The sequence below is a fragment of the Mercenaria mercenaria genome, chromosome 8 (genome assembly GCF_021730395.1).
Source record: "Mercenaria mercenaria strain notata chromosome 8, MADL_Memer_1, whole genome shotgun sequence".
NCBI lineage: Eukaryota > Metazoa > Mollusca > Bivalvia > Venerida > Veneridae > Mercenaria > Mercenaria mercenaria.
In genome coordinates, this window is record NC_069368.1 from 28,508,038 (window position 1) to 28,520,766 (window position 12,729).

General features: G+C 35.9%; 1 protein-coding gene across 2 annotated transcripts in view; it reads left to right on the forward strand.

Moving 5' to 3' along the window:
* LOC123566663 (uncharacterized) overlaps positions 1 to 12,541 on the forward strand; it is a 30,868-nt gene extending 18,327 nt beyond the window's left edge. Inside the window, exons 7-8 of one of the 2 annotated variants that reach the window (XM_053549626.1) lie at positions 8,225 to 8,510; positions 10,708 to 12,541. In XM_053549626.1, coding sequence (XP_053405601.1) covers positions 8,225 to 8,510; positions 10,708 to 10,826 — 405 coding nt within the window. In that variant the 3' untranslated portion in view covers positions 10,827 to 12,541. Of the gene's footprint in view, positions 1 to 8,224; positions 8,511 to 10,707 lie in introns of those variants that run through there. The other variant, XM_053549627.1, reaches the window with a different exon arrangement.
* Positions 12,542 to 12,729: the final 188 nt, after the last annotated feature.

Sequence of the window (12,729 nt, forward strand, 5' to 3'; positions counted from 1 at the left end):
ACTACATGACCCTCTGGACGGGGCCTCTTTCCCCCCACCCCCAGGGGCATAGCTTGAGTAATCTTGTTAGAGAGCCACTAGGCAATGCTACATACCAAATATCAAAAGCCTAGGCCTTGAATTTTCAGTCAAGAAGATTTTAAAAGTTTTTTTCCTATGTAAGTCAATGTAAAACTTGAGACCCCAACAGCGGGACCTCTTTTCACCCCAGGGGCTTAATTTGAATGATTTTGGTAGGGAACCAAAAGGCAATGTTACATACTAAATATCAAAGGCCTAGGTCTTTTGGTTTCAGACAAGACAATGTTTAAGTTTTTTCTCTATATAAGTCTATGTAAAACGTGGGACCACCGGGATGGGGCCTCTTTTCATCCCAGGGGCATATTTTGAACAATCTGTATAGAGGACCATTAGATGATACCGCAGGCCAAATATTAAGGCTCTATTCCTTGTGGTTTTGGACAAGAAATTTTCAAAGTTTTCCGTTAACACCCCTGAAACTAGTACAAAGATGCCCTTTTTACTTATCTTTTATAATATAGGAACACTTAAATAAATTTTACATACTGAATAAAGTTTAAGATATAACAAGAAACTTTAAGTAGTTCTCACATAGTCTGATGCCCAAAACAAACAAAAAAAAGTCGTCTACCTACCTACCCTATTTTATTTTTCAGAGCCGTTAGCGGGAACAAGTAACTTTTTTCAGGCCTTACAGTTTCCATTTTTCATATTTTCGGTGATTTTTTTATTTAAATATGTAATGAAATATTTCATCAAGTAAGTTGAAAAAAACGACAGTGTTCATTTTACTTGATTAAATAATATACGAGTCGAATATTCATAAATCCTTAACACATAACTAAAACACGTGCCCGCAGAAACGTCGCAGGAACCGAATTAGATCTGTATAATAACCATGGAAGCATATCTATGGAGTATATTCAACTTAATTTCTTGTATTAAATCAAAAACTTTTTCTTTGACACGAAATACTGTTGCTGTACGTACACCATGGGTGGTTTATAGTACAGAAATATGCATTCATTTGTAAAGCGTTTTAATAAGAAAAAAAATGTCAAAAGTGTTGCAAACTTCTGTCAACAGTTTTACAAAATAAAAGCAGGTCATTATACTGAAGTTACAGTTGAATGTGATATCTTTTAAGTTGGTTCCGTTCCGTTCCGCAAAATACCAATACCCATATAGGTAATGGTATTTAACGGAACGGAACGGAACAGGATAGATTTATTTTAATGACACTATTAAAAATTTATTTTAATGACACTATTAAAATAATTTAATTGAGTTAATATATGGTATTATAGAATTCCGAATACAGTCGACATTGTATTAAATGAATTTCAGTCAGATGAAAAGGAAAGTTATTTTAACTGGTAATGTAACTGTATTTATTATGAACATACATGTATTATGTGTTTCAAAATCTGTTTTAACACCGTGAACACTTTTCCAAGTCCACAAACCGTGAAAATTATGGCTAGTTTGTTTGTCAGTTTTACTGATACAAAGGTTAATTGCATTCAGTCACGTGCAAAACGTACTCGCTAATTACACAAATGAAGAAATGCGGTAGAATTTTGATACCCGATCGCTTAATAGGTACTTTTGCCGAATAATTTACCTGTCGGGACTACATTATTGTGGTCACTAGTCGTTTAGTAGAAGTCTTTTAATGGAATGAATTTATATACTGGAAACGTTCGGGAGGGATTTTGACTGGTCGTTTAATACAAAATTTGCTGAATAGAGATGGTCGCAAGTTCGATGTCGATTGTATTAGTTTTTATTCATATCAGAAATTTTCGAAATTTTCAAGACATATTTTACAACATTGCAGCTAGGGTCATGGTCAATTCATAGGTGATTTGCAGCACAAGAATATGCATGCGCCGACCTGTGGGACGTTTTTTCGGGGGAAATATTTGTCACTTAAATGGGGTAAACCATGAACGAAATGACTTTCTTTGTTGGTTCCGTTTCGTTCCGCAAAATACCATAGCCATATAGGTAATGGTATTTAACGGAACGGAACGGAACATGATAAATTTATTTCTAATAGGACTATCAAATACTTCAATTAGTGAATTGATGATATAATAACGGAACTCCGTATAGTAGTTTTTATTATAACGGGTGGTTTCGTAATTTTCAAGCCTATTTTAACATATTATTATTGTAACACTTTGCGTTGGGGGTCAGGTCATGGATGATTTGCAGCAAAAGAATGTGTATTTGAATTGGTGCTTTCAGTTGTGTACTTTTTTTACTATATTCTGGAGTGTGATGTTTGGTGCAGGTCTTAAGACGACGTACATAATGCTTTGGTTTTAGTTGTTTTAAACCGTGATGGGCTTCCATAGTCGTTGAAGAGTTAGCTCCCTTATATAGTTTCGACGCCATTTGCTTTGCTTTACTGGGCGAATTTAGTCCATTTATACGGCCCTATGGTGTAAGTAATGACCCTTTTTGTTTATCTACAATGAAATATGCATGTTTACGTTTAAAGGTTAATCTTCTTCTTGTCGTTCGCATCTGCACTGTCAGACCAGTAGCCTCGATGAAACTTGTGGTTTGCCGAAGATCCTCAATGCCTCCATACAGTTTCTGGTGGATTGAGGTATCTATCGGCCAAGTCGCAACTCGCTCCTGGTCATGCCTTTTACATCTCTGAAGTATATGCTCCGCAGTCTGATCTTCTTCACCACATGGACAAGTTGCGATGAAAGGTTAATTAAAATGAGTGAATGCTGAAAGTACACAAAAAACATACTAATCACAAATATAAGGTTCACAAAAATAAATCATTACAATTTACAAATATACTTGTAACTGGAACAACTGACACGTATTAAACCTTCCTGCTTGTAATAATACAAAACCTTTAGTCTGTTAAGCATTTAGCACAGTAATTTAACACCGAATCTTTTAAAACAGCACTATTCAATCTCTAGTAACATTTAGTGCATTATGATCTAATGACCCGACCGATTTATATACCGTAGGTACAGAGTTTAGCTAGGAATAAATAATAATGCGATATAGCGTCTAACAATGCGGAAATTTGCTCATCTTAATTTACCTTAAACATAAACATGCATTTTACGGTGAAAAAAACAAAAAGAAACATAACTTACACCAAGGGGCCACATAAATGGACTAAATTACAAAAAATAAACTCGCCGAGGTTAGCATTGCAAAATGGCGTGAAACTATTAAGGGAGCTAACTCTTTAACGACTAGTCAAGCCCACCAAGGTTCAAAACAACTAAAAAAAATTCCATAGCACTATGCAGGTCTTCTTAAGACCCGCACCAAACATTACAATATGCACTGATCAATAGGGCGTTTTCAGGGGTTGTATTCTGTCGCCGGTGTTTGTAAATCTGAGCTGCTCATCGTAATGATGTCACCGATGAATGTGAAATCTTGTTTTAGTTTGTTCAGTTTGGCGATTTGTCCTTCAGGGGTAAGACTTTGTAAACAGTACTGGAAAATTAGCGCCAGTCATTGTAATGACGTGGGGGTGAATGTGGGATATTTTCTTTGATGTTTCCGTTCCGTTCAGCAAAGTACCATTAGCTATATAGGTAATGGTATTTTGCGGAACGGAACGGAACAAGAAATATTTTCAGCTTGTACCACAGACAACCAACTGACTATTTCATGCACTGCTTCTGCAACAAATACGTTTTGCAAGCATTGGAACACATTCTCAGTTTCTAAATTTGTAGATAGTACATAGACTCCGAGTAAAAAGTATACACCTACAAACTGTAAGTGAAAAGACAAACGGTCTTGCTATAATCTTCAAGAAATGATTACATCTGACACATTATGATTTAACTTCTGTTGATGTTTATACCATATTCAGATTAGTCAGTTCTACATTAGATGCAGCCCGCCCGCTTAGCTCAGTAGGGAGAGCGTTGGTCTACGAATCGCAGGGTCGCAAGTTTGATCCCCGGGCGGGGCGTATGTTCTCCGTGACGCTTTGATAAAAGACATTGTGTCTGAAATTATTCCTCCTCCACTTCTGATAATTCATCTGGGGAAGTTGGCAGTTACTTGCGGAGAACAGGTTTATACTGGTACAGAATCCAGGAACACTGGTTAGGTTAAATGCCCGCCGTTACATGACTGAAATACTGTTGAAAAACGGCGTTAAACACAAAACAAATCAATAAATAACCATTAGATGCAGCTGAGCTTTATTTCTGACTTGGTTCTGTTCCGTTTCGCAAAATACCATTAGCTATATAGGTAATGGTATTTTGCGGAACGGAACGGAACAAGAAATATTTTACTTGATGTGATTTCAGCTTGCACTACGGACAACCAACTGACTAGTTTCAAGCACTGCTTCTGCAGCAAATACGTTTTGCAAGCATTGGCACCCATTCTCAGTTTCTAATTTTGTAGATAGTAAATAGTAATCGAGTAACAAGTATACACCCCACAAACTGTAAGTGAAAAGAAGAACTGTCCGACTGTAATCTTCAAGTAATGATTACATTTGACACATTTCGATTTAACTTCTGTGATGCTTATAACATATTCAGATTAGTTATTTCTACATTAGATGCAGCTGAGCTTTATTCCTGACTTGGTTCCGTTCCGTTCCGCAAAGTACCATTAGCTATATAGGTAATGGTATTTTGCGGAACGGAACGGAACAAGAAATATTTTGCTTGATGTGATTTCAGCTTGTACCACTGACTACCAACTGAGTAGTTTCAAGCACTGCTTCTGCAGCAAATACGTTTTGCAAGCATTGGTACCCATTCTCATTTCTAATTTTGTAAATAGTACATAGAATCAGAGTAACAAGTATACACCTACAATCTGTAAGTGAAAAGAAGAATGATCTTGTTGTAATATTCAAGTAATGATTACATGACACAGTATGATTTAACTTCTGTTGATGTTTATAACATATTAAGATTAGTCATTTCTACATTAGATGCAGCTGAGCTTTATTCCTGACTTGGTTCTGTTCCGTTTCGCAAAGTACCATTAGCTATATAGGTAATGGTATTTTGCGGAACGGAACAAGAAATATTTTACTTGGTGTGATTTCAGCTTGTACCACAGTTAACCAACTGAGTAGTTTCAAGCACTGCTTCTGCAGCAAATACGTTTTGCAAGCATTGGCACACATTCTCAGTTTCTAATTTTGTAAATAGTACATAGAATCAGGGTAACAAGTATACACCTACAATCTGTAAGTTAAGGTATTAGGCCCATAATAGAGTACCTCATTTTTGAAGAGTATTCAATTTCTACCATAAACCTACTTTGACTGCAATTTTCAGGGGGGCGTAGGTTCAAGCCCCACTGGGACCAAAATTGTTTTTCCTTATTTTCCTTTTTTTCTTGTAAGTTTTTACTTCTTTCAAGACTTGTTATTGATTTATTGTACAAAAGTGGGGAAAAATGATTTGATAAGCGATTTCTTGCTGTTCAAAGTGAATTTACCTCTGAAACAGAAGGGGTAGAGTTAGACGTCTTTAAAAATACTGAGTTACATGCGGTAAAAGTTCTCTATTTTGCCTTCATTCTTTAGATTACATATTGTGGAAGAAATGTAGGTAGGTTTTACTTCTGCCCCAAAGTTATTTTTGAATGAAGTGAGCAAAATTCAAAACAGACCCACAGGATTCGACCTTAATTTTTCAATGTTGGAGTTAGAATTCTGTCTCATTAAATCCGTTTACTCGAGGCACCCTAGAAATAATGATACTGACAGTTTTTATTTTAAGTTTTATGATTGTTTACCAATAGTTTGATGTTTCTTTCATAAAAAATAATGGTATAATGAATTCTCTGCTAACGTTTTGGATAAAGGCCACCACTTTGAAATTTGTCTCTACTTGAGCTTGAGGAAATACCATAAATTACACAAAATTTATAAAAAACGGCACGGTAAAAGTTTTTAAAAATGTGCAATTAAGTGCGAAGCACGGTCAACTGTAAGAATATACCCAGCAAATGCCATTTTTTAAACATTACTATTAGGGGCCTAATACCTTAAAAGAAGAATGATCTTGTTGTAATCTTCAAGTAAGGATTACATCTGACACATTATGATTTAACTTCTGGTGACGTTTATAACATATTCAGACTAGTCAGTTCTACATTATGATAATTAGATGCAGCTGAGCTTTATTCCTGACTTGGTTCCGTTCCGTTCCGCAAAGTACCATTAGCTATATAGGTAATGGTATTTTGCGGAACGGAACGGAACAAGAAATATTTTACTTGATTGTGATTTCAGCTTGTACCACAGACAACTAACTGACTAGTTTCAAGCACTGCTTATGCAACAAATACGTTTTGCAAACATTGGCACAAATTCTCAGTATGTAATTTTGTAGATAGTACATAGAATCCGAGTAGCAAGTATACACCTACAGTATGTAAGTGAAAAGAAAAATGATCTTGTTGTAATCTTCAAGTAAGGATTACATCTGACACAGTATGATTTCACTTCTGTTGATGTTTATAACATACTAAGATTAGTCAGTTCTACATTAGATCCAGCTGAGCTTTATTCCTGACTTGGTTCCGTTCCGTTCCGCAAAGTACCATTAACTATATAGGTAATGGTATTTTGCGGAACGGAACGGAACAAGAAATATTTTACTTGATTGTGATTTCAGCTTGTACCACAGACAACTAACTGACTAGTTTCTAGCACTGCTTATGCAACAAATACGTTTTGCAAACATTGGCACAAATTCTCAGTATGTAATTTTGTAGATAGTACATAGAATCCGAGTACAAGTATACACCTACAGTATGTAAGTGAAAAGAAAAATGATCTTGTTGTAATCTTCAGTAAGGATTACATCTGACACAGTATGATTTCACTTCTGTTGATGTTTATAACATACTAAGATTAGTCAGTTTCTACATTAGATCCAGCTGAGCTTTATTCCTGACTTGGTTCCGTTCCGTTCCGCAAGTACCATTAACTATATAGGTAATGGTATTTGCGAACGAAACGGAACAAGAAATATTTACTTGATTGATTCAGCTTGTACCGCAGACAACCAACTGACTAGTTTCAATCACTGCTTCTGCAACAAATACGTTTTGCAGTCATTGGCACCAATTCCAGTTTGTGATTTGTAGATAGTACATAGAAACCGAGTAACAAGTACACATTTTACAGTCTGTAGTGAAAAGAAGAATTTTCTTTCTGTAATCTTCAGTAATGATTACAACTGACACATTACGATTGAACTTCTGGTGATGTTATAACATATTCGGATTAGTCATTTCTTCATTAGATGCAGCTGAGCTTTATTCCTGACTTGGTTCCGTTCCGTTCCGCAAAGTACCAATAGCTATATAGGTAATGGTATTTTGCGGAACGGAACGGAACAAGAAATATTTTACTTGATTGATTTTAGCTTGTACCACAGACAACCAACTGACTAGTTTCGTGCACTGCTTCTGCAGCTCAAACGTTTTGTAAGCATTGACACGCATTCTCAGTTTCAAATTCTGTAGATAGTACATAGAGTTACAATTATATCGATACAGCTACAATTAAACTGTAAGTGAAAAGTAGAACAGTCTTCATTTGTCACTAACATGCGACTTAAACCAGGACAATGAATCGAATGCGATAGGTTATATTTTTTATCAGAGATGGTGGTCAGATTAGTTTGAAAGCATTGGTTTTTACATTTTGATTATACCCCGTGGGGTGCCTCTTAACTTGTTCCGTCCCGTTCCGCAAAGTACCATTAGCCATGTGACCTGAAAGGCAAGCATATTGTTGTGGCTTTGTCTTAATGTCTCACCATTTGCCTGTCACACTTGTTCAACTTCAAAGCATAATTTTTAAAAGTATAAGTGGCATTTGATTGAAACTTCACACATTATAGAGGGCATTGAGACAAAGTAGGGTGTCAAAGAACCTGAACTCTACCTTACCAAGTTTTGAATTGTCTTCCCTTTTTATATCAATCAATCAACTTTATTAGAAAAATCAGCTATTAGATCTGCCTTTGGCCATTTACCATGCAAAATATAATATATGGCAAAGTATACAAAGTAATGTTTTATTGGAACATACTTGTAAAGGCATTTGATTGAAGCTTCACATAATGATAGAGGCATTTTATAAACATGTTTCAGTTTTCCATAAAATACAAGTTGTGTCTATATTATGCTTTTTTGTAATTTTCAGATTGAAATTGGACCAAGCGATGTCATTCCAGACAACTTCCATCTGCTGGCCCCAGGTGCTTCCATAGCGGTCAATACCCTATGGCTGCACGACATTCTGTCGTCTTTGACAAAGCAAAGACAGAAAAGGGAGAAAAAAGCCGACAAAAAAGGATTGACAATAAGGGAAGACAGGAATGTAGAAATCCTAAAGCGGCTGATGGATGGCTTCTTTGATCCCTGGGACCTTGCTGTGGAGGGAGGCACAGCAAGTTTTAAGGACAATGCTGTATTTAATGCTTTACAGTGTAAGAAAATTTGTATCCATTATAATGATATAGCCTTAAAGTTAAAACTTGTATTTATTTTCAAAAGCTTAATAAATTCTTAGGCTAAAGTAACTAGCCCTTGACTGACTAAACAAGAGGACCATGATGGTCCTGAATCGCTCACCTATCCCCACATGACCCAGTGTTGAACTGAGTATGAAGTCGTTATTTCTATTATTTGTCATAGTGACCTAGGTTTTGAGCATATGTGACCTAGATATCATCAAGATAAAAAATTCTGACCAATTTTCATGAACTCCATTGAAAAATATGACCTCTAGAGAGGTCACAAGGTTTTTCTATTATTTGACCTAATGACCTAGTTTTTGAAGGTACGTGACCCACTTTTAAACTTGACCTAGATATCATCAAGGTGAACAATCTCACCGATTTTCATGAAGATCTCGTGAAAAATATGGCCTCTAGAGAGGTCACAAGGTTTTTCTATTTTTCGACCTACTGACCTAGTTTTTGACCGCACATGACCCAGTTACGAACTTGACCTAGATATCATCAAGCTGAACATTCTCATTAATTTTCATGAAGATCCATTGAGAAATATGGCCTCTAGAAAGGTCACAAGGTTTTTCTATTTTTAGACCTACTGACCTAGTTTTTGACCGCACGTGACCCAGTTTCGAATTTGATCTAGATATCATCAAGGTGAACATTCTGACCTATTTCCATGAAGATCTCTTGAAAAATATGGCCTCTAAAGAGGTCACAAGGTTTTTCTATTTTTAGATCTACTGACCTAGTTATTGACCGCACATGACCCAGTTTCGAACCTGACCTAGATATCATCAAGGTGAACATTCTGACCAATTTTCATACAGATCCCGCGAAAAATATGGCCTCTAGAGAGGTCACAAATTTTTTTCTATTTTCAGACCTACTGACCTAGTTTTTGACCGCACGTGACCCAGTTGAGCTAGAGATCATCAAGGTGAACATTCTGACCAATTTCTATGAAGATCCATTGAGAAATATGGCCTCTAGAGAGGTCACAAGGTTTTTCTATTTTTAGACCTACTGACCTAGTTTTTGACCCCACGTGACCCAGTTTCGAACTTGACCTAGATATCATCTAGGTTAACATTCTGACCAATATTCATGAAGATCTCTTGAAAAATATGGCCTCTAGAGAGGTCACAATGTTTTTCTATTTTTAGATCTACTGACCTAGTTTTTGACCCCACGTGACCCAGTTTCGAACTTGATCTAGATATCATCAAGATGAACAATCTGACTAATTTTCATGAAGATCCATTGAGAAATATGGCCTCTAGAGAGGTCACAAGGTTTTTCTATTTTTAGACCTACTGACCTAGTTTTTGACCCCACGTGACCCAGTTTCGAACTTGACCTAGATATCATCAAGGTGAACATTCTGACCAATATTCATGAAGATCTCTTGAAAAAAATAGCCTCTAGAGAGTTCACAAGGTTTTTCTATTTTTAGATCTACTGACCTAGTTTTTGACCCCACGTGACCCAGTTTCGAACTTGACCTAGATATCATCAAGATGAACATTCTGACCAATTTTCATGAAGATCCATTGAGAAATATGGCCTCTAGAGAGGTCACAAGGTTTTTCTATTTTTAAACCTACTGACCTAGTTTTTGACCCCACGTGACCCAGTTTCGAACTTGACCTAGATATCATCAAGGTGAACATTCTGACCAATTTTCATGAAGATCTCATGAAAAATATGGCCTCTAGAGAGGTCACAAGGTTTTTCTATTTTTAGATCTACTGACCTAGTTTTTGACCGCACGTGACCCAGTTTCGAACTTGACCTAGATATCATCAAGATGAACATTCTGACCAACTTTCATAAAGATCCCATGAAAAATGTGACCTCTAGAGTGGTCACAAGCAAAAGTTTACGGACTGACGGACTGACGGACGGACGCACGGACGACGGACGCCACGCGATCACAAAAGCTCACCTTGTCACTTTGTGACAGGTGAGCTAATAAAAAACTGGGGCAGGCAGATAATGTGTGTCTAGGAACCAATTATTCCCTTACATTGTTAATCAATTAATTAATTCCTACAACGAATGGTTGAAATATTCTCTAGAGACAAGTTACAATAATAGTAAGTGCATATTTATTATTTTCATATTTGTTACATCTTATCTGAGCTGTTCTTAAATACTTTATTTTCAGTGTATGCAACACACCATCTTAAGATGTCCATTCCTGTCTTCAAAAAAGCTGGAACTCAAAAATGGTTTCAGCCAGACAGACTGTTAAAAGATGCAGGCAGCAAAGAACATCAAGTATAGATGATCAAATGGAAGATTAAAGTTCGTGAATTATGTTGTCCATGCTCTTAAGTCGAACATTTCTGATCCGATCTTCACCAAACTTAAACAAAACGTGTTTGACCATAGGTCCGCAATCAACTTCGCTTAATAGCCAAATCAGCCTAGGCACTTCAGAATTATAGCCCTTGAATTATCGAAAATCGGCCTGTTTACTCTTGTCTGTGGTCTAAGTCTATTTTTCATCGGATCGTCACTAAACTTGAATAACTTGTGCTGACCATTAGTCCTCAGCCGAGTTCAATAACTATCCAAGTCGGCCGCGGCACTTAGGAATTGGGTCACTGGCCAAGTCCCGCAAGTCCCATAAAGCTGACGTGCATTTTTGCTGAATTATGCCCGTTTTACTGACAAAATATTTTGTTTATTGACGAGCACTTTGAGTAGTCGAGTATGCTGTATTACTGACAGCTCTTGTTATACATGCACCTCTAGTCCTAGTGAAACATTAATGTGATTTATCAAATGTGCCACTTTTCCTAGTCAAAAAAAACATTACTGTGATTTTTATATATCTATTCAAACAACTTTATTGAGATTTTTATATATGTGATTTATATGCATGCATCTATAGTCTTAGTCATACAGACCTATATTAAACCAAGGTGATTTTACTTGAACCTATAGTTATAGTCAGACATCCATCAGTTGATTTTTATACATGTACATTGAATCAGAGTTAAGCTTATATGATTCTTTATGTGATATTTTTACATTTGATTGTTATGCAGTATTCAGTAGATTTTTTATGCATGTACCTCGATGTTCCAGAAGTGCATTATTCAACTGAAATTTACATTATCTCAGATTTAAGCCACACATTTGTTTGATTTTTAAACATGTATCTAAAGTTTAAGCCATCATTATTCAGGTGATCACATGTTCAAATCAGCATTCCTCAGGTTTTCCCTCTTAATATCTGTTAAACATTAGTATTAAGTTAAAATCTGATTATGCTGTTCAGCTCCTGTCTTTCTGTGGTCTGTTCACCTTTCTTAACAAATTATGAAAATGGCCAGCTAATCTTGATGCTTTTACTCGCAGTAGAATTACATTGAATTATGTCTTTTGATATCAAATATAGTTCAGAATGATTGTTTGAAGCTGTTTAATTAATAATCCATTGTTTCTACAGAATCCTTGTTAATGTATATAATTATACATATCAATAATTGTTCCCTTACTTGTGAGAATCGTATACATTTGTCACATGTATGTAAATAATGTATTGCTCATGTTTTCTTCATGTATTTTTTTTAATTACTTCCCTTTTACGTTACTATAAATAGCTTATTTTTAGTAACTTTTTTATTATTGGCGTAGGGAAAACACGAGACCAGTTTTCTGTGGTACAACATGGATGGTACCTCCAATTTTTAGGTGTATTTTATCATATCTATACCTTGTAAGATTTTTTTTTCTTTTTGGTTAAATTTCTTCCCTTTGTTGTTCCTGTCCTTTGGACTTAGATATTTTTTCTCAGGACCTTCTTGTCCTCAAGTGCAATGATAACAGGTGAGCGATATAGGGCCATCATGGCCCTCTTGTTTAACATATTCCTTTTAGTCTGTCGACTCACTTTCAAGTGTGATGAATGATTTGCAACAGAATTTTCGTACATATCAACATTGCTGGAAAAAGTCATTTTGCACATGCAGCCCATGCCTCAAATGGATTTAATCGAATTTGACAAATCTTTACACCAGTGACGTCACAGTTGCGTCAAAAATGTAGTCGTGTTATGCTTTTAACACAGTCCAATGTGATTTTTAAAATATAAGGGCCAAAAGGGTGTTAACTTTTCAGTTATGCTGCGTATATATATATATATATTTTAGCACATGTAATGAAAACTAAAAAAAAA